At 36.0% G+C, this 25,775-nt stretch overlaps 8 protein-coding genes, 3 long non-coding RNA genes, 1 other non-coding gene and 1 pseudogene across 30 annotated transcripts; 8 read left to right on the plus strand and 5 right to left on the minus strand.

The window, feature by feature from the left end:
• The first annotated feature begins 267 nt into the window (after positions 1-267).
• Positions 268-2,256, plus strand: TBL12 (trichome birefringence-like protein (DUF828)). 4 transcript variants are annotated; one of them, NM_125843.3, is made up of 4 exons: positions 268-872; positions 1,107-1,244; positions 1,344-1,593; positions 1,728-2,256. In NM_125843.3, exons 1-4 carry the CDS (start codon positions 319-321, stop codon positions 2,007-2,009), a joined length of 1,224 nt encoding a protein of 407 aa, NP_201252.1. In that variant the 5' UTR covers positions 268-318; the 3' UTR covers positions 2,010-2,256. The 4 variants fall into 4 exon arrangements, with proteins under 4 accessions (NP_201252.1, NP_851267.1, NP_001330200.1 ...); NM_180936.2 differs by having other exon boundaries at positions 1,751-2,256; NM_001203685.1 differs by having other exon boundaries at positions 269-872; positions 1,344-1,598; positions 1,751-2,133.
• Positions 2,257-2,322: 66 nt separating this feature from the next.
• Positions 2,323-3,285, plus strand: AT5G64480 (uncharacterized protein). Of its 2 annotated transcripts, none has more exons than NM_001345632.1 (1): positions 2,323-3,285. In NM_001345632.1, the coding sequence occupies exon 1, from the start codon at positions 2,411-2,413 to the stop codon at positions 3,047-3,049; it is 639 nt and encodes a 212-aa protein (NP_001331032.1). In that variant the 5' UTR covers positions 2,323-2,410; the 3' UTR covers positions 3,050-3,285. The 2 variants fall into 2 exon arrangements, with proteins under 2 accessions (NP_001331032.1, NP_201253.2); NM_125844.4 differs by having other exon boundaries at positions 2,418-3,262.
• A 232-nt stretch (positions 3,286-3,517) lies between these two features.
• On the minus strand, positions 3,518-4,601 carry AT5G64490 (ARM repeat superfamily protein). Its single transcript, NM_125845.3, has one exon. It carries the CDS (start codon positions 4,530-4,532, stop codon positions 3,969-3,971), a length of 564 nt encoding a protein of 187 aa, NP_201254.1. The 5' UTR covers positions 4,533-4,601; the 3' UTR covers positions 3,518-3,968.
• A 73-nt stretch (positions 4,602-4,674) lies between these two features.
• On the plus strand, positions 4,675-8,046 carry AT5G64500 (Major facilitator superfamily protein). Its single transcript, NM_125846.3, has 14 exons — positions 4,675-4,913; positions 5,166-5,297; positions 5,424-5,525; positions 5,639-5,743; positions 5,831-5,906; positions 6,030-6,104; positions 6,215-6,317; positions 6,399-6,533; positions 6,624-6,700; positions 6,780-6,893; positions 7,021-7,140; positions 7,217-7,345; positions 7,498-7,576; positions 7,670-8,046. The coding sequence occupies exons 1-14, from the start codon at positions 4,804-4,806 to the stop codon at positions 7,765-7,767; spliced, it is 1,455 nt and encodes a 484-aa protein (NP_201255.1). The 5' UTR covers positions 4,675-4,803; the 3' UTR covers positions 7,768-8,046.
• Positions 8,047-8,094: 48 nt separating this feature from the next.
• On the minus strand, positions 8,095-8,292 carry AT5G64501 (annotated as a pseudogene). Its single transcript has 2 exons — positions 8,241-8,292; positions 8,095-8,159 (listed from the first exon to the last, which is right to left on the minus strand).
• A 115-nt stretch (positions 8,293-8,407) lies between these two features.
• Positions 8,408-8,481, plus strand: AT5G64505. Its single transcript has one exon. It is a non-coding gene; the product is annotated as a tRNA-Val (tRNA).
• Positions 8,482-8,696: 215 nt separating this feature from the next.
• Positions 8,697-10,678, plus strand: TIN1 (tunicamycin induced protein). Its single transcript, NM_125847.4, has 3 exons — positions 8,697-9,007; positions 9,215-9,562; positions 9,642-10,678. The coding sequence occupies exons 1-3, from the start codon at positions 8,885-8,887 to the stop codon at positions 10,443-10,445; spliced, it is 1,275 nt and encodes a 424-aa protein (NP_201256.2). The 5' UTR covers positions 8,697-8,884; the 3' UTR covers positions 10,446-10,678.
• A 306-nt stretch (positions 10,679-10,984) lies between these two features.
• On the minus strand, positions 10,985-11,618 carry AT5G09195. Its single transcript, NR_143189.1, has one exon. It is a non-coding gene; the product is annotated as an other RNA (long non-coding RNA).
• A 643-nt stretch (positions 11,619-12,261) lies between these two features.
• Positions 12,262-15,490, plus strand: XRCC2 (homolog of X-ray repair cross complementing 2 (XRCC2)). Of its 11 annotated transcripts, none has more exons than NM_001345637.1 (9): positions 12,281-12,695; positions 12,840-13,009; positions 13,107-13,174; positions 13,454-13,516; positions 13,719-13,856; positions 13,941-14,031; positions 14,168-14,204; positions 14,280-14,383; positions 14,469-14,833. In NM_001345637.1, exons 1-9 carry the CDS (start codon positions 12,362-12,364, stop codon positions 14,490-14,492), a joined length of 1,029 nt encoding a protein of 342 aa, NP_001330642.1. In that variant the 5' UTR covers positions 12,281-12,361; the 3' UTR covers positions 14,493-14,833. The 11 variants fall into 11 exon arrangements, with proteins under 11 accessions (NP_001330643.1, NP_001330642.1, NP_201257.2 ...); NM_125848.3 differs by having other exon boundaries at positions 14,512-14,833; NM_001345638.1 differs by having other exon boundaries at positions 14,498-14,817.
• A 3,178-nt stretch (positions 15,491-18,668) lies between these two features.
• On the minus strand, positions 18,669-19,082 carry AT5G09200. Its single transcript, NR_143190.1, has one exon. It is a non-coding gene; the product is annotated as an other RNA (long non-coding RNA).
• AT5G09205 lies at positions 18,738-19,036 on the plus strand. Its single transcript, NR_143191.1, has one exon. It is a non-coding gene; the product is annotated as an other RNA (long non-coding RNA).
• A 167-nt stretch (positions 19,083-19,249) lies between the features above and the next one.
• Positions 19,250-21,324, plus strand: XND1 (xylem NAC domain 1). Of its 2 annotated transcripts, NM_125849.4 has the most exons (3): positions 19,250-19,800; positions 20,430-20,707; positions 20,855-21,323. In NM_125849.4, exons 1-3 carry the CDS (start codon positions 19,653-19,655, stop codon positions 20,990-20,992), a joined length of 564 nt encoding a protein of 187 aa, NP_201258.2. In that variant the 5' UTR covers positions 19,250-19,652; the 3' UTR covers positions 20,993-21,323. The 2 variants fall into 2 exon arrangements, with proteins under 2 accessions (NP_201258.2, NP_001332105.1); NM_001345642.1 differs by having other exon boundaries at positions 19,303-19,800; positions 20,430-21,324.
• A 1,665-nt stretch (positions 21,325-22,989) lies between these two features.
• Positions 22,990-25,595, minus strand: AT5G64540 (mucin-like protein). 3 transcript variants are annotated; one of them, NM_001161323.1, is made up of 7 exons: positions 25,478-25,595; positions 25,286-25,375; positions 25,078-25,135; positions 24,525-24,997; positions 24,100-24,174; positions 23,883-24,008; positions 22,990-23,796 (listed from the first exon to the last, which is right to left on the minus strand). In NM_001161323.1, exons 4-7 carry the CDS (start codon positions 24,942-24,944, stop codon positions 23,143-23,145), a joined length of 1,275 nt encoding a protein of 424 aa, NP_001154795.1. In that variant the 5' UTR covers positions 24,945-24,997; positions 25,078-25,135; positions 25,286-25,375; positions 25,478-25,595; the 3' UTR covers positions 22,990-23,142. The 3 variants fall into 3 exon arrangements, with proteins under 3 accessions (NP_001154795.1, NP_201259.2, NP_001119495.1); NM_125850.2 differs by lacking the exon at positions 25,286-25,375; NM_001126023.2 differs by lacking the exon at positions 25,286-25,375 and having other exon boundaries at positions 23,127-23,796; positions 24,525-25,135.
• Positions 25,596-25,775: the final 180 nt, after the last annotated feature.

The raw sequence follows: 25,775 nt of genomic DNA on the forward strand, positions 1-25,775 counted from the left end.
CACGTATACGAACCATTTGGGTCCGCTCGTACGAACCAAGCCAAAACCATAACTCTAAAGAAACCAAAATTGTGTTTTACATTTTGAACCATCCAATATTATTATCCTTATCTTTATCCATTTTATTTTCTTTTTCAGTTTAAGTATATCAGACTCTGAGGTTTGCAGTAGATAACCAAATGAATTATCTTCTAAATCAAAATCGATTTAAACCGAATACTATAGAATTTAAACCGTATAAAATTAAACCGAACCGGAATAAATTACCGGCTCAACCGCGAGATTATAGTGTCATTCTCTCCAGTTTCAGACGAATCGATGGAGTTGGGATCCAGACGAATCTACACGACGATGCCGTCGAAGCTCCGATCTTCTTCTTCACTTCTTCCACGTATTCTGCTCCTTTCTCTCTTATTACTCCTTTTCTATTCCTTAATTCTCCGCCGTCCGATTACTTCAAACATTGCCTCTCCTCCGCCGTGCGATCTCTTCTCCGGCAGATGGGTTTTCAATCCAGAAACTCCGAAACCGTTGTACGACGAGACTTGTCCTTTCCACAGAAACGCTTGGAATTGCTTACGGAACAAGCGAGATAATATGGATGTTATCAATTCATGGAGATGGGAGCCCAATGGATGTGGATTGAGTCGAATTGACCCGACCCGGTTTCTAGGGATGATGAGGAACAAGAATGTTGGGTTTGTTGGGGATTCTCTGAATGAGAATTTCTTGGTTTCGTTCTTGTGTATACTTAGAGTGGCTGATCCAAGTGCTATTAAGTGGAAGAAGAAAAAAGCTTGGCGTGGAGCTTACTTCCCTAAGTTCAATGTCACTGTTGCTTATCACAGAGCTGTTCTTCTCGCTAAATATCAGTAAGATTGCTTACTTCCATAGTTTAAAATCTTGTAATTAGCTCTTCAAGGATCAAACTTTTGATGAATCTTAGGATTTTGGGTTATAGGCTTGTTAGGTGGTTTTAGAATCGTATAAGGAACATCAACTCCTTTCTCCAGTTTATGTTAAGAGTTGAAACTGAAAGAATAATGTTTTTGTGTATATGTTGAGTTTTTTCCAGCCTTGTTTTTTCTAAACTGACATGTTAAAAGGTGGCAGGCGAGATCTTCTGCTGAAGCTAATCAAGACGGAGTGAAAGGAACTTATCGAGTTGATGTTGATGTTCCTGCAAATGAGTGGATCAACGTCACTAGCTTCTATGATGTTCTCATATTTAACTCTGGCCATTGGTAATAATTATATCCTTGGATTTTCTTTTTTTTTTCTTTATGCTTACAACTTTGTGAAGAAATTATTCATGAGTATTTGGGTCTGGTTTTTGGGTTTAGGTGGGGTTACGATAAGTTTCCTAAAGAGACACCTCTTGTCTTCTACCGAAAGGGAAAGCCGATAAATCCTCCTCTTGATATATTACCAGGATTTGAACTAGTTCTTCAAAATATGGTTTCTTATATCCAAAGAGAAGTCCCTGCGAAGACCCTTAAGTTCTGGCGTTTGCAATCACCAAGGCATTTCTATGGTGGTGATTGGAACCAGAATGGAAGTTGTTTGCTCGATAAGCCACTCGAAGAAAACCAGGTATGGTAACGAGCTTTACTAAGCAAGTCTGGTCTTTCTCTAGGCTTTCCTCAGAGATGGGTGGCAAAGATATTCGCTTTCGATTTAATCCTATTGCATTCTGATAAATGATGTTGATGCTAAGACCTAGACAGCTTGACTTGTGGTTTGATCCCAGGAACAATGGAGTGAACAAAGAAGCAAGAAAGATTAACCAAATCATCAAGAATGAGTTGCAAACGACAAAGATCAAGTTACTTGATCTGACCCATCTAAGCGAATTCAGAGCAGATGCCCACCCAGCGATCTGGTTAGGGAAGCAGGACGCGGTGGCAATATGGGGACAAGACTGTATGCATTGGTGCCTACCCGGTGTTCCTGACACATGGGTCGATATATTAGCGGAACTCATTCTCACTAACTTAAAAACAGAGTGAAGACGCTATCAGGAGTCGAGAACAGAGACTTGCTTGAGCATATGGAAGCTCAAATGTCGGAAAGGTTCCATCTTTTGGTTTTAACTGTAAATGATTCATATCTGGATGAAATTTTGTTCCTTTACCAAGACATCTTCTCAAAACACAAACATTTAACTTGTATTGTGTCTCTTGCTTGTAACTACTGTTTCCATGAAGTTAATGTTTTTGCAATTGGGGATCTGCATATAGAAAGATGCTCTAAAATATCTCGAAAGGTTTCCACCTTTAAAACTAAGGGTTACGTCCACATCTCAAAAGGCTCAATCTTTGGAGTTTGAACGGTTGTTGTAAATAATCAAATTTTGTACTAGAGCCTAATTGTGATTAGTCGATGATAAAAGAATATAGAATCCAATATAATGAAGATTAGCACCGGATTATATACTAAAGGATTGGCCATTTGGGACAAAGGGAGAAAAAGAGAGACAGAGAGCAGAGCAGAGATGTCGGTGAGATTACTTCATCTTCTTCCCCAAAACAATTCCTTTTCTCGGAATCTCAAATTTCACCATCTGTTGACCCGACCCGTAACCCGAATCCAGTGCATAAGGAGAGACGAGGAAGACGATGACATCATCAACAAGATGAGGATTAGGAGGCCGAAGAGGAAGAAGAAGATTATGACCGATTCGGAGCTAGCGACAGATTTGGCTAGAGAAATCGGGAAAGCGAACACAGTCGCGGAGCAGAGAAGAGAAGCGATGAAGAAGAGCGGTGAGATTCTGTGGGCAGAGTTTTGTAGGCATATGGATTTGAAAGAAGATGAGATGAAGATAAAATGGAACAAGATTGGAGAAGAAGAGAAATTGGTTCTGGTTAGAGAGTTTGTTGATGAATGGGCTGGTGATTTTCAACCTTTATCTATTACATCTGTTAAAGAAATGGTTGACCAAGAGTGTTTAGATTCTGACAAAACAATCGAATCTTCTTCTTCTTCGTCTATGTCTTCGTTTTCTGGCTTGTTTCCTGGATTGAAGAGAATCATTGGGTTTGAGTAGAAAGAATCTCCAATTTTCTTTTATAACATTGCAATACTGTAACATGTTTCTTTAGCTGAGAATACATTGGTTTCTTTAGCTGAGAATACTGTAACATGTTTTTCGATTTGTGAAACCAAATCGTTATGTTTTGTTCTGAATACGAAATGATCATTGAAGATACAAACAGAGAAAATACTGATGGAGATTGTTGATAAATGATTTTTGAGTCCAGAGGATGAAAAGAAATCAACAAATGTGATTCCAAACTGAGCTTAGTCTTTGTCAACTTCATTGGTATTGAACTAGTTTTGTTAGATCAGGTTCTTCAGCTTTGGTACAGAAAGCTACTGTATTTAAGAAGCTTACATCAAGTGATCCAACCAAAAACGTGTGCATATATATGACCGTTTCAGTTCTAAGGAATGAACGAACAACAATCATCTCTGTGTTAAGAAACAAATAAGAAGAGACAAGTTGTATAGTTATCCTTTGGAGACACATCTCAGAGTAGGCTCTGTTTGGTAGTCTGAACTTTACCTATGCAGGCACAATCATTATCACACAAATATTTCCATCAAACGTAGCCCATAATTTTGCTCGCAAAGAGATAATCAAATAACTCCACGAGGTTAATCAATTCATAAAATTGAATAAATAAATAAACACCTTAACATCCAAACTTTCATGAGATGTAAAAAAAAAGACTAATTAAGCCGCAACAGCATAAAGACTTGAATCCTTAACCTCACTTTTGTCTAAGTCGATGATGGCGGCAATGTTATTTCCTTGAGATCCACGCAATAGATCAAGCAAAGGCGTCAGCTTCTCGACGAGATCACGAAACAAATCAACCCTACGTTCTTTCGCGAATTCCAAAGTCTTTTTCAAAACTTTATTCCCATATTCATCTTTAGCTAATCTCACCAACGTCTCTTCATCACACTCCACAAATTCCCGACTCACCAACACTGAGAAGCTTCTCCACAATGTTGCTTCCTAGCTCCTCAAACGAAAGCTCAACGTAGTGACTATGAAGCTTTAACGCGATGAACACGGTACAGTCCGGGTCGCGGACATTAATCGCCTTTTCTACTAGGCAGATTCCCCTAAGAGGATTCCTTGTTAGGTAGAGAGCATTGTTTCCGATTCTGCGAAGAATATCAGGATACACTTTTGAATTTGCTCTTTTATTGAAAAGGTTTATGATTCGTACCACGATGAGAAAACTGAATGTCTCGGTTATAAGATCGGGAAACCAACCCTTGATAACTTGGAGAAAAACCGTATCGATTTCTCCGGATAGTCCTAAGGCCGTCTGAACACTGAGGAAGCCTCTTATTGTTTTGACAAACTCAACAAAAAGATAAGGATCTGACGTCAGCTTGGAAGAAAGCTTATGGAGCTCCGCTACATCATTCGATACTCGGAGAAATTCAGTCGCTACAGCATGCAAGCGCGGCGTGGCTTGTGTGGTTTTGTGTGTAAAGTCGAGGTTAAGCATATGTTGAATTATGGACCTTCCTCTAGCATCATTGCTTAGCGAGATAGAATTGGCTGCAACTCTAAAATTGCAAGAAAAATATAAAATTGAAAAACAAATAGTACAAAATTAGTTAAAAACCAAATAATCAAGAGGGAAAAAAACAAAACTTAAGAAGACCGACTTATTTATTTTTTATTTTTCTTGATTTCTTCAAACGACTATTACGAGAATACCCCTCCTTCCTCATGGAATATCGAAAATTCGGGTTTCTCAGAAAACCGAGCTTGCCATGGATGTTGACGGAGAAGGTGATCGTGGTCAAAACCCTAGAATTATGGAGAGGGACTCAGATTCTATCAAAGATCCGATCTCAGAGCCTTCATGGTTTACCCCCAAAAAGTAATTTCTCTTGTTTCTCCATTGTATACGTTTCTCTCAGGTCAAAATTACCGTAACTTTTGGCAAAATTGGGCGAAATGTCGAAGCTTTTAGTTCACAGTGTGAATGAAGTGGAAAAAATTTCTTTATTCGCTTGAAATCTGCTAATTGGTTCTATTTATGGAAGTTTTATACATTTTTGTTGAATCGAAGTTGTTTACATTTGATTTGATGATCTTATTCTTGTGGTTATTTTTTTGGCTATCTCTACAGGCTTCTCTTTGTGTTTTGTGTTGTCAACTTAATCAATTATATAGATCGAGGAGCTATAGCAAGTAATGGTATCAATGGGAGTCGTGGTTCTTGCACTTCGAGTGGTACATGTTCATCTGGCAGCGGAATACAGTAAGTTTCCATTTGTTTTCCCTCTATCCATTAAAGAACTAGGTATTGAAATTCTCCATTCGAGGTATAGTGTGTGACGTCTATTATATTATGTGAAAACATGAGAATCTGTTTTAACTTACACAGGGGAGATTTCAACTTGAGCAATTTTGAAGATGGAGTTCTGTCATCTGCTTTCATGGTTGGGCTTCTTGTTGCCTCTCCTATATTTGCTTCCTTAGCTAAGAGGTGTGGACTGGATTCTCCAAAATTCTGAGTACAAAGCATCAATTTTATTGAATATGAATCTATATTTCATTATCGTTAAGGTTATTTATCTCACTTACTGTTCTGTGATGCAGTGTTAATCCGTTTAGACTTATCGGAGTTGGGTTGTCAATCTGGACTCTCGCTGTGATTGGCTGCGGTCTTTCGTTTGATTTTTGGTCCATCACAATCTGTCGCATGTAAGTGTTTAGATCTTCCATTATTTCTTTTCATATTTTATTTTCAAAATCTATACATCTTCGTTTTACATTTCTCACCTTATTCAGGTTTGTTGGTGTTGGTGAGGCATCATTTGTAAGTCTTGCTGCCCCATTCATCGACGATAATGCCCCACATGATCAGGTAGTTGCTTCTGGAATGTATCTGTTCTCTCAATCCATGGCTTTAGATAAAGGATGGTAATTAATTGTCTATAGGAAGGAAGCTGATTATTCACATTGGCACTTTTGTTTTTGTTTAACCCAGAAATCAGCGTGGCTTGCTGTATTCTACATGTGCATTCCGACAGGCTATGCTTTTGGCTACGTATATGGTGGAGTGGTGAGTTACTTTTTGTTATTCGTTTTGTCTATGTCATGAGATTCTGATTACATGGTTCTGTTTTACCCCACTTCCAGTGACCTCAATTCCCTCCTTCTGTTTTCTTGTAGGTGGGGAGTGTCCTTCCTTGGCGTGCAGCATTTTGGGGAGAAGCAATACTTATGCTTCCTTTTGCTGTTCTAGGTTTTGTCATCAAACCCTTGCATCTGAAAGGTGCGTGTCTGAAGTTGCAAACACACACATCCTATGTTCCTGATGGAGTTCAGCTATTTCTAATAAATCTTGTATCTTCAGGTTTTGCTCCAGATGATACAGGAAAGCCCCGGACAGATAACTTAAACGTTTTGCCAGTTGGTTATGGGTTCTCAGCTGTTATGAAAGATTTGAAATTGCTTTTGGTAGATAAGGTTTATGTTACAAACATTCTTGGTAACCATTTTCCCTTGTCATGTATTAAAAAGCATCTGTGTTCTTGTATGATTTATTGATTACCTGCAACTGTTTTCCTTCTTTTCTCAGGGTATATTGCTTACAACTTTGTTTTAGGCGCCTATTCATATTGGGGACCAAAGGCTGGTTATAACATATACAAGATGGTAAAATATTACCAGAGCGTTTCGTTTCCATGTGTAGAACAGTAGAAGTATATCTCTTGATGCCTTTATCCCATTGCAGGAAAACGCTGATATGATATTTGGAGGGGTCACAGTTGTATGCGGAATTGTTGGCACATTATCAGGAGGAGTGATTCTAGATTACATGGATGCCACAATTTCAAATGCTTTTAAGGTAAGATCATCAACTTGGAAGACAAATTATCCGCACATGGATGGAAATTTTACATTCCAAACATATATTCCTACCACTTATGATCTTGGAAAACTAGTACTTGATCGCCTCTTTCTGTATTTTGCAGGTTCTTTCAGTTTCAACGTTTATAGGAGCAATATTTTGCTTTGCTGCTTTCTGTTTCAAGAGCATGTATGCATTTTTAGCTCTTTTTGCTGTTGGTGAACTTCTTGTCTTTGCCACACAGGTAATCTCGACTTCCACCATTCATATACTTCATGTTTTGCAAATCCACCTCTTCTGATTTATTTCATGATGTTTAGGGTCCTGTGAATTTCATAGTTCTCCATTGTGTCAAACCAAGTCTGAGACCACTTGCAATGGCGATGTCTACTGTCTCTATCCATATCTTTGGAGATGTACCTTCCTCACCACTCGTTGGAGTTCTTCAGGTTTGGTTTCTCAGCTGTATCCACAAAATTCTTGATTCAGAGCTCTAATGTCTTAATCAAATTAAGCTTCAGTTAAACGCGATTATTCATCTAGATTAGTTTGAGCCATCACTGTATCCAACTTCAGAATGTTTTCTCATTTACTCACGCAGGACTACGTGAACAATTGGAGAGTGACTTCTCTTGTTCTTACATTCGTTCTCTTTCCAGCTGCTGCAATTTGGTCCATAGGTTAGGCTTTTAGCCACACCGGGATCTCAAAGTTCAAATGGTTCTTTTTTTAGTATAATGTGGTAATGATTTGTTGTGTTTGTGACTCTACAGGGATTTTCCTGAATAGTGTGGATCGATATAACGAAGATTCCGAGCCTGATGCAGTAACCAGAGAATCAACCGCTGCGCCTCTTCTCCAGGAAGCATGAGACAAAAAAACTCAAAAGGTCACTGTGAGAATTTTATGGTTTATTCTCAGTTCTTTATCTACTTTCTTGTACAAATAGAATTGTGGCTGAAACATAAACAAATGTCAAATTACCTTCATTTGTATATTCTTGTTTCACTGTTTGCAAAATTATGAAAGGACCATCCCTATTTCTCTACAGAAAAAATAACTTAATAGTCCATTACGACATGAATCTCGGTTCTTTGAGATCATACCGGGAAATGTTTTTCAACATCATCATTCACAAGATAGAGCTTAAGGAGCATCCAAAGAAATCGCAACAATCTTCCAATCTAGCTCTCCTTCATCAATCATAGCCAAAAGCAGCTAAAGGCTTAACCTTTAGAACGTCACCAATCTCAACAACATCAACTACAAATAAAAAACACGAATCCATATTAAGCTACGCTCTGAGAATGAAACCCATAAAGAAGCCAAAATCATTTTACCTACCTGGATCATTATCTCCAAAAGCACCATCAACCTTAGAGTTTGATCTTCCCATGTTTGTGGAAACAATCCATAGTTCCAGCTTATGTTGTAACTGTACATATAACCAAAAAACAAGAAAATATTATAGCTACTCAATAACATGTTATATTTTTGATGTTACATGCAAAGGTTTCGTGGTGTAGTTGGTTATCACGTCAGTCTAACACACTGAAGGTCTCCGGTTCGAACCCGGGCGAAGCCATTGTCAATACTTTTATTTTAACGTAATTTTTACTTAGCTTCACGACGTCGTTTACATAAAACCGTTTTCATGTGACTCAACACCACGTCACACATCGTTTATTCTCGCGCCACATCAGTCTCTACATTCTTATTGGCTAATACTCTCCACGTCATCATCTCTTCCCGTGAAAACCCGCCATTTAAAAAGACTCCAGAACCATCCACAACCTTCTTATTCCGTCTTAACAACAACAAAAGAAAAAACACTGATCCAAATTTGGGTCCTTCTAATTTTGCGCAATCAAATACCTTCAAAGCCTCAAATTTCGTTCGTTCTTTGTGATAATTCTCTCGCAGCTTTGCAATATATAAATCTCGAGGGTTTACTCTTTTAAGGCCTGGTTTTTTTTGGTCAATCCAAGATGGGTCACAGAGTATTGGTTTATGTTGGAGCTCTGTTTCTGATTTTATTCACGATTTTTCCATCTTCTAGTGCTTTAATTTCGTCTCCTGATGCTAATCCTCCTTACCCTAAAGCTATCTCCGTAAGAAATTTACCATCTTTTTTATAATTGTCATTGCGTTTATAGATATTGATAAGAAAGTGTCATTATCGGTCTTAAATTTTAATCAAAAGAATCTCTTTTTGAAACTCGTAGAATATGAAATTTTGATTCTTTGCTTAATATAGTATCATAAGCTTTTTCACTTTCCTAACTTCAAATTCTCTTTAAAATGTCTGGTTTTTATAGGATTTGAAGGAATCAATTGTGAAGGGACTTGGATTCCAATCCGAGGAAGTCAAGGTTTCTGGGTTTGATATAAGGGATGCATTGGTAGGACATTCTGTTTCATACGAATTTGATTTAGAAATCGACAATAAAGTTCTCCCATTTAAGCTTCTTGAAGATGTGAACCGATGGGAATACGTTGATCTCCCAATTTTCCAAGTAGAACAACCCTCTGAGAATGGTTTGGTTCCTATGAGGAACAAGAAGACATCTAGTGATGATGTGTTACCTGTTTTAGCTCCGTTTCAACTTTCTGGTCCTATGGAACTTTGGATCCAAGATGCTAATAATATGCGCCTTTCTTTACCAGTAAGTTATCTTTTACTTATGTTTTGAAAAAATTTGAAATTGATTTTGTTTATTGAGTGTTGTGTCAAATATTATGCAGTATGATGTGGATGCTGGTGTTTTGAAGAAAGTGATATTAGCAGATGGTGCTGTTGTAACAGTTAAAGGAGCTAGATCTGTTAGCTTGCGTCATCCCATTGATTTGCCACTTCCATTGAATCAGAGTTCCAATGAGTTTGCTTCTGGACTTTTGTCGTTAGCTGAACAGCTTCGACGTGCTTCGACTGATCAAGAAAGTCCAGTTCTTTCGCTCCGCATTGTTGGTCCTACTTCTCTTGCATCAACTTCACAATCTCCTGACAACAAACTCAAGCTTAAGCGTCTTGCTCCAGGACTTGTGGAATTATCTTCCATGTCTAAAGACAAAAGGAGTCTCTCAACCATTGGTGCCAACGCTATGACTACTGTTCTTACCCCAAGAGAGTTTACAACCATGTGGCCAATCACTTCAATCAATGGCTCAAATGCTAACTTACTTGGCTTTGAGAAACTATTGACCTCTGTTTTGGGTCCGAAAGCTCAGGAGAAAGGTTCCTTTAAGGTGTTAAAAGCGAAAGTCGCTGCTCAAACCTTTATGAAGATTGGTTTTGGCATAGAAAAGAAGCTCAAGGAAGCAGATGTTGAAGGTTTAAGCTTTCCAGAGTGGCGAACAAAGCCTGAGACAATGAGAATGCATTTTGAGGTTCTTGCTAAAGTTGATGGTGAGAATGTTATCCCGGAGAACGTAATGCGAGTTGATCCAATCCCACTGGAGGACACGATAGCGCAAAATGTGATTACTGGAAATGTAACCATGTCGAAACTTCCAATCATTGAGTCTCCTCCAAGCCCTTTTACCTTGTAAATCATGTTCTATGAGAAAAAGTTTCAAACTTTTGATCTCGTCTTTGTTTTACTTTACTAATCACCATATTGCAGAAGAAGTGTATATGTTAATCTTCACTGCAACTTGTAATTATTCCTGTTTTGGTGAAAATCAATACATATTTTAAGTGTGCGATTGTTTTATTTGTTCCTTAGGATCAGAATTGTCTTGTTCTTCATGTGTGTTTTGAAGGAGCCTTCCTTCAGACCAAAGAAGGTACTGATTAATTTAACAAAGATAAAAGGTAGTCACATGATCTGCAGATATTGAAGAAAATGAATTCACAATTTGGATGATCTCATGGTGTTAGTCCTACAGGAGTGAAGAAGTGTACATCTTAGTATCAACAGAGGAATTTTGGGAGCTTTGCTAGTTTTGGACTTGAACAGACTCTCAAGGACAAGCAACTTTTGTTCATGTCTCAATGGTTGTAAATTCTAATCTTATGAAAGCCTGATATCTAAGAAAATGATTCAAACTTTGCTTCTTTTTGGTCTTCTAATCTTTTTAGTGAACAGAGGAGGAGGCTACGTGACGGTTAAGTAACTAAATTAAATTATTTTTTGATGGTTTAGTAATTGCCAAAATAAACCGAGAAGTGAAAAAAGGAAATCAACACATGTAAATGAAACTTCCTAACACATGAGTTTATAAATAGACTCAACGTTATAGCCGTTAGACGACGATCGTCGCAAACACACCAGAGAAACAAGAAACACATAGACAGAGAGAGTTAAAGAAAGATGCAATTTCATTCTTTGATTTTTTTCGATTCTCTTCTTCGATTTATACTTCTATTTCGTTTATAATTTCTTTGAATTCCATAAGTTGTTGTTGATCTTCGGCTCCAACTTGTTCGACGATTGATTTGTTGATTTGTCGTTACTCTTCTCAGAATCTACACCAACCAAACCAGAGAAGAGAAGAGCGTCATGATGGAAGATGATACAGATTCTTCTTCGTTTAGAATCATTCCAGAAATAAAAGCCAACGGTCGGTGATGAATCATGATTCGTCTTTGTTCGCTTTAGCCGTTTGCTATGAAGACGATCAAGTCAACCGGAGATTTTGATAGGACTTTGCGTGATAGAACCGGCAATTGACGACGGAGATGGCGATAGGGAGGGAAGATTGAGGCGGTGGATTTTGATCGGAGATCATAGGTTTTGTTTTCAGTCACGGTGGTGGAGAAACTAACGGTTGGATTGCAATCTTAATAACCCTACGGAGCCCAACAATAAGAAAAGAAAATTCAGCCCATAAAGAACTGCAAAGCCCATCAAAGTCCATCCAATTTATTAGTCAGGTCAATTTCTATCTCATCTTAATTTTCATTTTAAGTATTCTTTCTTTTTTATATTTTAACTAAAACTTTTTTACTATTCAAACTATTTCTTTGAGGATTATACAAATTTTTAACATTTATTTTTCTTTTATTCAAAAATATCTCCAAACTTATAGTTTTATATTACTATTAAAACTTTAAAGTTTTTTTTGGACAAGTGTTAAATTTTTAAATTTGGTGTAAACTAATTGGATACATCACCCAAACCCCTAAGAGGTGTTCTAGATTCAATATGGTTTACATTTAATTTAGATTTTTAACACTTGTTTTTTCTTTTATTAAAAAATGTTTTTAAACTTATATTTTTTGTATTACTATTAAAGGTTTTTTTGGATAAGTGTTAAATTTTTAAATTTTTGTTTAAATAAAATGAAGGGAAATTTGCAAGCCCACATTTAATATATACTATTGGGCCTAAATTATAACTTAGTTAAGGCCCATTAGTAAGGCATTCCTCTTGTAAGCCCATATTTAATTCACCATTATCCCCGGCTAGTCGCCGAGACTTTCACGTCGGAAGAGTGACACCGGGGCTAGCGCGTGACGAGCGATGGGAGATGACGAAGCGCGTAGTTGGATTCGCGGAGACGAGACGGCGAAGCAGATGTTATCAAGGGTTCTTAAGGACCGTGCGTTCCTGCTTATTCCGCCACTTCACCGTGTACCTTTACGCGCCGGGAACGTAGTCGAGATCACCGGCGCATCTACGTCAGCGAAAACTCAAATCCTGATTCAAGCTGCGATCAGTTGCATTCTTCCTAAAACGTGGAACGGCATTCACTATGGAGGATTAGGGAAACTGGTTTTGTTTCTCGATTTGGATTGTCGCTTTGATGTTCTCCGGTTATCTCAAATGCTCAAGCATCGTCTTCTTCAAGCTAACTGTATGCAACTTTTGAATTTTCCCCTTCTTCTTAGCTTGCTTTGGATTTTGCAGTCAGTTTCAAATTTATGAAATTGAGATAATCTCAATCATACATAGGCTTCGATATTGAGATGTTCAAATGTTAGTTCTTTTAGCGTATCAGGGTTAGGAAATGGAGCATGGTGGCAACTTGAGGAGTCAAATGTTAAGAGTTGCAAATCTGCAGAAGAGAAGACAAAGACTGTGTTTGATGAGGAGTTATATGCTTCATGCATGAAAAGGTTTCTGTATGTTCGTTGCTATGATAGTCTTGAACTATTGTCCAGTCTCAAGGTAATGTTTTGAGTTGATGTATCTCACATTGTTGGATTTGTGTTTGGAATCTAGGACCCTGTTTAAAAGTTTGTATCAGTATTTCACTGTGTTGCAGACATTGCATTACCGGATCCAACAACAGGAGGCGTGTGGAAGTCAAGTCGGAGTGCTTATGATTGACAGGTTTGTCTTTGAATTCTGCTAGTTTCTGATTCAGTTAGATCTACGGATGCTAAGATTCCTTCCAGGACCATTCCAGAACTGTTTATTCTCTAAATGCTGAAACTAGTCCATCATAGGTTAGATAAGGTTTACATGAGTGGCGCTACTATTGATGCCATATGGCTAGATGACCTAGTCCAATGTAACTTTCGCAGATGCATTGTAGGGTTTTATGCACACTACTATCTAGCAAGCTGACAGGAAGAATTTGAGCTAACTATTTTGCAATCTTTTCCCCAGCATTGGTGCTTTTCACTGGACTGATCGTCTATCATCATCATTGGCATTGGAGACACATAACAGGTAAGATATCTACATAAAGACTCAGGAAACCCAAAAATACTGACACGGTGTATGTAAAGAGACAGCTTCTCTGTTTCTATACAAATAAAGGTTGCTTTAGTTAGATTCTGTGTCTTTAGCTTACTTAATTCAACATGTTAGAGAGTTTGAGGAACTTTGAGTTTGATCCTTTTTATGTGAGACTTATATTCATGATATATAGGAAGAGTTTGTCCCTTACGAATGTGGTGGAGACGATAGTGCAAGAGTTGAAGAAGCTCCTGCTGGTACATTCGCTGGTAGTACTTGCCACTAAGGGTACAATTTACGAAGAAAAGTACCCAGCAAATGAGAATAATCGGTTAGTTGGTTAATCACATGCTCTGTATACGGCTTCTTTTTTGTTGCTATAGTCGCTTCATCTCAAACTTCCCAAAAATTTCAGGAAGGTCTCCTCAAACGACCATTTTTCAGGGAATGTTGCAAGTAAAGCTCAGCAACCTCCATTTCGTGAATTCATGCCTTCTTCTTGGCAGGTCAAATTCTGATGTGAACCCTTAGAGCCTCTTCTTGAAATGCTTTGTAGATCTCTTTTGATACAATCATTTCAGGATTTACAAAATTTCATTGATTATTTCAAAGGATGATTCTTTCTCACTACCCTTATTGCAGGCATTTGTAACACATAAGATCATCATACGAAAATCAGGTTAGAATATTTTCTCTGTTTTTCGCTTTCTCTCTACTTTACAACAAAAAAGTTTACTTTTTATCATCCCTGCAGCTGATTATCAGTCTTTACAAACGGGACAACAAAATTTGTTGGCATATTCACTTGAATGGTTACAACCGCAACTTAGTAGAATAGACCGCTTCATAGTAGACGATGTAAGGAAACTTACGACCATAAAACCATTTTACTCTAAACTATTACTCATATATATTGTTATTCCTGCTTCATCATCTCATGCAGTCTGGTATTGTCATTGTCTCGTGACCTAGAGATTTCATTTCAGGTATTCTTCAATATCTATCTTTGAGAGACTCACACATGTTTGGAAGTATGTAGAAACCATAAACTATTGTGAATGAAAAGTTAGCTATTAGCTAAGCAGCATGTAGCAAAAATCGCCAGATGTAAAGTTTATTATAATTATTTACATCTGAAAGAGGAAAACTCTGGACAGCAAAAGGTAAATTTGTCTTTCTTTATTTTTATCTTTACTTGATTAGGTTATTTTTACAAAATATGGGTAACCTTATCTTAGATATAAAAAGAAAGGATATAATACTTACACACACGTTTTGAAATTGAATTGGATTGTAAATATCTTTCTAAATTTGCTTATAATATATTTTCATGATATGACATCAAAGTCTTTGAAATTGCAACTGCACGTGTTAATTTTATACCTCATTGTTAGAAAACCATACTTTTTAACTTTAACCTTTACCTTCCTATAAACTTGAAAGTGATTCTTAATGGGACATCACTACAGGCCTTAGCACTTAGGAGGAGTTGTGTTGCATTTTTTCGACATCAAAATTATTACAAGATTTTGCTTATGGACTCTGTACAGTCATCAGTTTTTTTTGGTGGTTACTTTTCTTCTTCCAGAAATTTTTATCTCGTTTTCACCGCATTTATCTTTTCTTTTTGGAGTAAAACTTCATCTTGGAATTTAGCAGATAAGAGTCTTCTTGACTCATCTTATGGAAAATTAGAATGATAAACTTGGATTTAGGAATCATTATTGTTTTATGTAATAATTAGGTTTTACAAGGAGTGGGAGTAGTCAAATGCCTTTGGATACTTGATGAGATTAAACAATAAAGTAATAAAACTAAACTTGTTTGTTTTAAAAAGAAATATCAGAATCAATTTCATAGGACTTCCACTACAAAGCTTTTAAGTGTTGGATCTGATATGTGATGTGAAACTAAAAAATTATCCATATTTCTTCATATGTATCCTTTTTTTTTTTTTTTTGGGAAATCTTCATATGTATCCTTTTTCTCACTTTTACAAATAATTAGTGATTATGTGTCAGATAAAATTATGAATTTACTAGATTTGATATGTACTTTTGTTTCCAAAAACATGTATTTTTGCATTTATCGAAACTAAGATGGATGCATCACCTGATTCTAAAGAAAGTGATGTGTATGCATGTACAATAGGCATCGGATTTACGTTCGCCAGATGCCATAACTCAAAAGTTCGATAAGGTGGAGATTAAACGTGGTACATGAAATAAATGGAAATTAGACGTTTTAAGAAGAAAAATGGTGTGTAGTTTATCATTTAAAAGAGACGTAACCTCTTAAGATACTAACAATTTGTAAAGTTAACTCACAATTGACTTTATCTTGATTTATATCTTATCAACACATCTCCCACACAAATCGATCTATTTATCCATTGTACCATTGTATAGTATCAAAATGTATTACAATCTATTGAGATAAACATCACTAAAGATAATTACAGATGTTATAATGATGCACAAACTGCAATACCGATATGGACTTTTTAAGACAAATTCAAAGATAAGAACGTTCGCCAAAGAAAAAAATTATACAAATGGGCATTGTGAATTATGGAAGGTTATGACGAGTTTGACTTTGACTTTTGCCTAACTCCCATTTGTTTGATGGTTACGTCTATGCACAAAATTGGTTTAGCCGAAACTATATCCAATCTCCTCTTCTCTTTCACCCATTAATTACAATCGCAAAGTTTGATTTGATTCATTGATTGTGTTTTGTTTTGTTTTGTTTTGTAATGTACCTCGACACTTTACCATTATTAACACCACGTAGTTCCTGTTAATTGAAGACATTACGACACATTTTCTTTATCATATTTGTTTAGATCCTTGTATTATCGTTTGTTTGATAGTTTGTGGTGAGCCTTATCTTTACCATTGCTAAAAGTTTGAATTCAACATTTTTATTAAAATTTTAGGTTCACTAAACTTGTAAAATTATAAAAGTATTCACTCATATAAACAATATTTATTACTATTATAGTAAAATAATTTTGTTTTCTTAAACAATCCAATCAGAATTCATTGTTTTAATTTTTCTTCTCAATCTAACAAAATTTAAGTTTTTGCTAACTGAAATAGTAAATTACTTTCAAAATTATTTTTTGATCGTCCAATATGTATCAAGTTTAATTCACTCCGTTGTATGTTGGATGTACTTTTCGGATCACTATATACTCACTCACTCACTCACGTTGGCTTTCTATCTTTCAATATGTTTTTAGTGGATTAGTATAAATGCAAGCAATAACTAAATATAAACATCTATTATTTAATAAGTCTAATGAAAATGAAAAATACTATAGTCTATATACTTAGTTAATGAGGACAAAACTAAAGAAGACAAAGATCTTTCGATCACGCGTGTGGCGTGGGCATGTGCCTGCGTAAGCGTAAGCAATAGATCATCCAAATGTGACTTACGTGTTTTGACCATTTTGCCCTAGAGAATAATATTATCAAAGAAATTTGATGTTCACAATTTGTTGTTATACAACAGGTTTTCTTAATTTTAAAAACATTGGAGAAATCTGAAGCAAAGTTTGAGGAGCACCCACACACTCCTCCTATTCATTGGGGCTGCCTACTCCTATGCTCTTCTTCTTCTTTTTTTAATTGATCTGATGAATTGCTTATTAAGTTTTTAAAATTTGAGAACAGTGAAAAAAAAACAATAGTAATAGCAATACTGTATATAACAAGTCAATTATTTTAAGCAAGCAAGTGAAAACAATAATAGTAAAATAGCAATAAGAAGTCAATTAATTGAAGCAAATAATACTAGAGACCAATTATTTTAAGAGAGGAAGTGGGTCCAGAGGAGAAAAATCTATAGTTGAACTCTGAATCTATGGGAAGTGTTTGAGTTTGTGTGGATCTCAATTTTATAACAAAAGCCATTGATTGCTACTTGAGGGAGACTCATGCATATGAATGAGAAAGATTGATCAATTTAAAAGTTTTCTTCATACATACATAAATCATTAATATACTTATAAGTTTAGTATAGTTACTTGGATGAATCTGAGGTTGCCTTGCCTCCAAGGCACCCCTTAATTTTAAAGAGAATCAGTAATTTAGTTAAATCGATCTCATGAGATGTACAATATGAACTCAAGTGCGTTTAGTTTAATCCATTAAAATATGCATCACTTGTTTCTTTTTGTAATATTTTAGTTTGAGTATAACGATTGTAGAAACTTGTATTAATGTATACTGTATATAGCAGGGAACATCATACGATATATACCCAGCTTTTTAATACGAAATTACCTATATTACGTTAAAATTTATTTGAAATATATAATATTTCTAATACGAAGATTAGTATATTGATTTGTTATCAATAATTTACAAACGTTTTCCTAATCGAATTGGTGAGGTAATTTTGTATTATACCATCCAAAATTTTCATGTAAGTGATGTTTTTTTTTTTCCATTTATTGTCGACCGTATATATTAACCGAATATAACACTTTAAATGTATTTATAAAATCATTAAAATATCTTAAGAGTTTTTTTTATAAAAAAAAATAGGGGAGAGTTGGGTAATAATGGGTACAAACAAAGGTACAAAACAAATCTCAAAATGAAGGCAAAGAGGAGTGGGGCCCAGAAACCTATGGTTGACGACCAAACCCAATTTCATGTGCGCCACGTGGAATACTGCGGTGTGCATGATCTCAGCATGAAGTGTCATCATCACTCCTCGACGACCTCGATCCAATTTCTTCCTTCATTGCATTGTTTTTGGTTTGTAGCCAATTTTGTTTTTTTGGCGTAAACTGTGGACTACATTAACGGTATAGAAATTTCTAACGTAGATAATACCCTAAACACTGAATATTTCTTGGAAACCGATACTAATATATTTAGTAAAAATGTTTATATATGAAGCATAAATACAAAAATGATAAGGAGATGTACTTAGAATTAAAATAACGAATTTGGTTAGTAATTTTATATTATTACAGTATATTTTTGTATCGTTTTACTTTTAATCATAAAACGATATCAAAAACGTTATTTTCAAATTTTCAACACCGTTTTTTTCTTTCTTATAGTTATTCTATATCGTTAAGTAAATTACGTATGTGCTCTGACTTGACATACACTCATTAATTGATACAAGAAAAAAAAACAGTAGAATGACGACCCCAGGTGTGATTAAAGCCGACTTAAACAAAAAAACTGTCTGCGTCCTCCACGAAAGCCTTGTACTCTCCACCACAATTTGGAAGGGGAAAGTGAAGTATAAAGTAGTGCTGTTTTTAATTTAACTTAATTGTATATACAATTTGGGAATGAATTTTAATTAGATATAACAATATAGAAGTATATAGAAAGAAAAAAAACGAAGAAGAAGTGGATAAGAATCTTCTTCTTACTTTCTTAGTGGTGAAGAAGAAGAAAGAAGATACTCTTTTGCGTGGAACTATCCAATCCTCAACACCTCTCTTTCGTTTCCCCGCCCGCCTCTTTCTCTCTTCTTCTCTTTTCAGTTTTAAAAATACTTTTCAAATAATAAAATTTCACATGTGTAACGTTTTTTGTTAAATCTTTTTGTTTTCCATATTATAATATTCAAAATATCTAATGGAAGTCGTTTACATGGCTCTCTATAATGGAATTCGTTTAAGATCATAAAGTATGGAAACATAAATGTTTTGTTATAATTTGAGAAGACAAAAAAATAGAAAGAACGAAAGAAAAAAACGGCAGCCGAAATTGTTAGATCGACTTAAGCCGACGACTTCTCGGAAATTAAGCTTTGACATCGATTACTCATTCCCCCTTAACACTTGCTTGCTTTCATCTTTATTACCATCATCATTCTCTTTTGTTTTTCTTTATCATTTCTTTTTATTTTCCTATTTCAAATTAAATGTGTATGTGCAACTGAATTAAAGAAGCCATATATAAAAAGTACATGACTTCCAAATTCCACCTTCTTCTTCTTCTTCTTCTATCTCCTATATATACCTCAATCTCTTTCACACACTTCCTCTGGCTCCACATCATTCCTCTCTATATAATCTTCTTCTACACACACACACACACGCAACCATATACGTACATGTGAAGTAGTGAGATCAATATCGTTAGCAATGAATCTACCACCGGGATTTAGGTTTTTTCCGACCGATGAAGAGCTCGTCGTTCACTTCCTCCACCGGAAAGCTTCCCTCTTGCCTTGTCACCCTGATGTCATCCCCGACCTTGATCTTTACCATTACGATCCTTGGGACCTTCCCGGTATATACATACACATATCTCTCTATATATGCATCATGATCGCAATGATCCATAGTTCACTAAACATGCATGTACGTGTGCATATGTGTAGTTGTTATTGTCATGTGTGTATATAATGATCCAAATTAAAGGACATAGATTGATTGTTGTCACCAACTTAAGTAACCAAACTGTCTTTTTTTTTTTTAGTAGTACACTTTTGTTGGGTTGCTCTTTTTAAGGATTGTTTTAGTTTCCAAATCTTACCATACACACAAATATTAATAGTACCAGTCTTTACCTAATAACTTTCTTTTTTATTCCCTCGGAAGGAATCTATTAATTGGTGAACCATTATCAACATTGCTTTGTTCATAGTCATACATGTGCACCAATTTCAATCATTCGAAATTGGTGCGATCTCATGATACACCAACACAATCAATCATATACATATTATACACACTCACCAAAGCATGTACGTAGACATACATACGAACAAATTACAAATACACACATAAAAATATATTGATGTTTCATCCACTAAACTAGTTTTTACTGTGTGGATAATGGTCAATACTCTGCTAAACTTCATAAGAATCTCAGATAAGCGTGTATCAACACTAACTTTTTATACGTATAAACTACAGGGAAAGCTTTGGGAGAAGGGAGGCAATGGTACTTCTATAGTAGAAAGACACAAGAGAGAGTGACAAGCAATGGGTATTGGGGATCAATGGGAATGGACGAGCCAATCTACACAAGCTCCACACACAAGAAAGTGGGAATCAAAAAGTATCTAACTTTCTATCTCGGAGATTCTCAGACTAATTGGATCATGCAAGAATATTCCCTCCCGGATTCCTCTTCTTCATCTAGTCGATCTTCTAAGAGATCAAGCCGTGCTTCTAGTTCTAGTCACAAACCCGTGAGTACTCTCTTTTGTTTCATAAGCCTAAAGTTGTCAGCTTTAACTTAAATTGTACATTTTCTTTTAACCTAAAATTAGTAGTTGACAAAAATAAAATAAAAATTTAGAAGTTGACCTCCACGTGGCATGGATTTTTGTGTGCAGGATTATAGCAAGTGGGTGATATGCAGAGTGTATGAGCAAAATTGCAGTGAGGAGGAAGACGATGATGGGACAGAACTCTCATGTTTGGATGAAGTGTTTTTGTCTTTAGATGATCTTGACGAAGTAAGCTTACCGTAATAAAGACAGAAGCACCCAAGAAGAGAAAAAAAAAAAAAGGGTTTAGTGGGCAATTATTTCTAAAATCTTTGTACCCAAAGAAAAAGAAGGAAATGGAGAATGAGAATGACATCATTCTTACACGTTAATGTTGTAAGATTAGCAATCCCAAATTTGCAAGCAAGAAGCAAAAACAGAAGAAGCTCTAGTCTTGTTGTATTTTATTTTTCACAATTCAAATATATCTTTTTATTAATACTGAATTAATTATGTTAGTTATTTATATATGTGTGCATATTATATGGGAGAAGTTAGCAAATTGTATTGTGAACAAATTGTCGCAAATATTATTACAATGATGAACCCAATTTGTGTGTAAATATGCACTGATGATTTCAGTTGATATCTTTCTCATACGACAATAACAATAACAATTAAGAAGAAGTTTTTTTTTCTGAATTCAATCATAACACTAAAATTATTGGTTTGTGTAGGCTTCACAATATATCTTTAAATTAAAATATATATCGTCTTTTTGCCTAATGTACCTAAGGTTAGGAGGAAAACCACATCTACTAGTCAGGGAAAAAATTGCAGCCTACTACACTTCTCATCCATTGAACAATATTAATTAAAATATATAATAATTGGTAGAAACGGATTAGAGTTTTGACTAACAAGATCCAAAACACTAGAACATTTATATAATGGGAAATAATGATTATGTTACCACTGAATGCATGCAAATGAGACTTAAAAAAATAAGCCCCCCATGTTGGCGAATAATCATGGGGAAAGGCTAATGGTGTGTTTAAAAAGTTATAGAGACCAAACCAAACTAACTTTTTTTTTTTCTTGGTTCTTCTTTCTTTCTTGAAAGTTTATACTGATTCTAGTTTTTAACTCAACAAACAAACCAACAAATACGAATTATGTTTCTCTCTTTTTTAGATGGAAGAGGACAGGCAGCTTGGAAAATAGTTTTTCCAAAAGTAAGTTGTGGCCCTATGTTTTGGTGACTAATACATCTAAGGATCAGATTACACTTGTGTACTAATACATTCTAATTCATAGCTAAATTCTCGAGAAGTACGAAAAAAAGTAATTGTTTTTTTTCTCTTTGTGAAACCAGAGATGATAGATGATAAATTAAAGGTAACTTTTGAGAAATTGGTGAGAAAATTTTCTATTTTTGATGAGTCAGTCCTAAGTTTAAAGAGAACAAAAAGCTACAGAATAAAAATGATAGAATTTGAGTATTATAAGCAAATTATGTTGGAAGTACATAAATTTGCAAGTGTGGCCTCTAAATTTGATGATATACGTGTGGCCTACACCTGATCCGGTTTAGGGTAGGATTTTCTATATTGTTAATTGTTTATAGAGTTGGGCAATTGAGAGCCTTTTTCTCCAAGTTACAGTCTCTCTTTCTATAGATCTTTGATTGGGTTTAGTAGTTAGTTGTCTTGTGTCGCCGAGCCAAGCAACATCGTCTGTCTACGTCTATTATAATTATTTAATTTTTCTATGTATATATTTTTATGGGTGTTTGCTTAGCAAGCACTGACTCATGTATGATGCAAGCACCTTCGCACACATAAAAATAATAATTTTATAAAATAGGAATTGAAAGATTTTTCAAGTTGGGTTGAGAGATTAAAAGATCATTGAATATGAAGAACTTTTATGGTTTTGGTGTTACTATGTATAACTATCTCATAATTAGAATAATGTTTTCAACCTAAACAATATGGAAACCTATCTACACGATGGGTTTTTGACCAAGAAACGATTTGATATTGTTGTTCTGAACCAGAGACGTTCTAATTGTATGTGGAATTTTACGTAGCATAGCAAATATCAAGATTTCAGTCTCGTTAAGCTAAAAAACGTGGATTTCGTTAAGCTAGTGTTTAGTTGCTTCTTGGAATGCAGAATAGCAAACCAATAGAAACAAGAGAAGATGCATTTGATTAAGAAACAGAGTGCATATATTTCATTAACTTGTTTTTCTCTTTGGTTTGTTGTCTATTTATTAGCTTTCTATGTATATATGTAATCATGATTTTTTTTTAACAATCCTATGAAAAGCTGACAAAAGTTTGACGGATGGGAAGACATATAGTGGTGATTAGAAGCTTTTTTATGAACAGAAATGTTACCTTTTCGTTTTACTGGTGCTCCTCCTGATGTCTGAAAGCTGACATCCTCTTCTTGTATTTGTAACGCCCGAAAACATAATCTGGGAAGAGCCTGTTATGTGATTTCATGAAAACAAGTTGATCTTGTGTGAATGTTGGGAGTCCATCATCAGAAGGTGACCAGTCTTTGTTTCTCGTCATGGTTCGAAGTCCAGCAGAAGGTAAAGCCAAGCCTGGTTTTTGCGTCTCTGTTTCACGTCCAGCAGAAGGTGAAGCCAAGTCTGGTTTCTGCGTCATTGTTTCGAGTCCATCAGAAGGTGACGACGACAAGTCTGGTATTTGGGCCACTGTATCGAGTCTATCAACAGAAGGTGAGGAGCTATGGGTGGAGGTGGTAGTACTGGTGTTGAGATCGACTGTAAGAGTAGTAGATATGGGAGTGTGGACTGGTGAGTCGCTGGTAGTTGTGTTGAGCTGGCTAGAGGAAGGTGTTGTGGGTACTGAGTGTGAACTGGTGGTTGGTGTTTGGTTGCCAGAGAGAATTGGAGGAAAGTCCTTTTGACTATCTAGCGTATAGGGGTCAGGCCCATGGGGTAAGAGCGGAAAAAGTGGTGGTCTCTGATAAACGTAGATCAGAGACCGAGGCCGGTGCAGGTACGGGTATAGCTGCAGGTGCAGGGGATTCTGCAAACGTAATTGCAGTCTGAGTTAGTTTCTGAAACAAAAAGGGTTTATCATTGAAGAAAAAGTGTGAGTTGAGATAAACTTACAGCGCATGGAAACTGTGGACTATAATGATCATATGGGAGTTGCTGTGGTGTATAAGGAGAAGCAGCTTGTCTTGGTGTGAGGATGAATGGTTCAGCAGAAGCTTGCAGTTTGAAAGGTTTAGCAGCCTAATAAACACAGATAAAAGCAAATGAGAACTGGTTATAAACTTATGATTCTTCAGAAATCCTGATACACAATGCGTTGTAAAGTAAAAACCTTTGGTGTACAAGGACTATTTGCCAGCATATTTTCCTTGCCAGCTGAAGAAGATTGCTGAGAGCGAGTGGTTTCCTGCAAAATCACCAAAGAACTCTCAACAGACATTTCAATACATAAATGTGAGCGTAGTTGCGACAATGATACACAATATTTGCTTCTCCTGAATAGATCAATGCATTGGAAGTTCAGCATCATCTATACTTGGAATCATGTTCAACAAAAAATAGACATTTCCAACATTATCTGATTCAGCTTCGTTTGATCTAAAACAGTCATCGAAAGACATCAAGTCACTAACGTCTAGCAACTCTATGTTGTGACCATTGTGGAATATCACATGCAATGTTTCTTAAGTAAGTCAGTGATGTTCTTACCGATTCTAATCTCACAAATATGTAAACAATAAAGAGCGAAAGACGAACCTGGTTAGGTCCTGAATCGCTTATAGGGCTGCTACACTCTGTAGTCTTCTTGAGCTGACTCCGGAAGATTGAAGAACGTGCTGATCGTCCTGGATAGCTTGAAGGAGACTCATACACCTTCTTTTTAGTGGCTGATGTGACCAGAACACCATCCATCAAGATTCCTTCATCTGAGCATGAAACCGGAAAGCGCCTAGGAGGGAGTGGATCTGATTTAGCGTCCCGTAAACACTGCAGCAGGAGTGTCTTCGCATTGCTAATGTTGTAATTCCTTTTAGGAGTCACCGGACTCAAAAGTGATGACATTTTATGTTGAAAACGGCTCTGCCGGATCTTATCCATCGGCCACGTCTGGGGACTCTGCTTTGGGGTCTTGTAATCCACCTCGTTGTAGACAAACGGCTCGTCTTTGTCCATCATATTGCTACAGTAGGAGAATCTGAGATTCCTTTGTGGATCCTTGTATCACCAGACTTCAAAATGAGACTTTTTTTAATCAACATCACCAGAGGATTTGCAATCACCAAAAACCACAAAGAAAATAACAAATCACCAGAGAAGTCTCGACTTATTCACTCTTTCTCTCTGCCGCTAAAGCTTTCCGATAAGATCTGAAGAATGTAATCGAGAGCACAAGACAATAGTAAGTTTCAGATTCAATCAAAAACAAACCACCGCAGAAACATTTTCCCGCCAAAACTGGCGATGAATATTCACGAGACAACAGCAAAATCTACCAAAGATCCAAGGTTGAAATTTACCGATAATCATCATCAGAACTTGAAGAAATCAAAAGCGAGAACGATTGAAGTAGAAAACGAAGAAGAAGAACCGAAATTTCCGATCAAAACCTAGGGTTGTAGAGGAATCGGGAACGGGAAAAAAACACAGATTCAATCGCGATAGAGCTAAACCTAAAGCTCGAAATCGGAACTTAAATCATAATCACATACCTAAAAGAATCGTGATCGAGAAGCTAATTCGTCTTCCTCTGGTTCGATAGCATCACGAAGCTTGCTCAGAAAAATCTCCACGGCCAAAGAGAGAGAGAAGAGGGAAAAAATTAGTTTCAAAGAGACGAAATGTTTGTTAACCGCCTCGGTGTATATATAGGGCTAACGGAAAATATAACGGCGGAAAGATTCCGTTATCCATTTGATGACTTGGTTTGGTTGTTTCTGTATGTTGACTTTGACGCTGTTTCTTTGACCTTCCATTAAACCGGTCAAGGCGAATTAAACCAAAAGTTAT

This window comes from Arabidopsis thaliana, chromosome 5, assembly GCF_000001735.4.
Source record: "Arabidopsis thaliana chromosome 5, partial sequence".
Lineage (NCBI taxonomy): Eukaryota > Viridiplantae > Streptophyta > Magnoliopsida > Brassicales > Brassicaceae > Arabidopsis > Arabidopsis thaliana.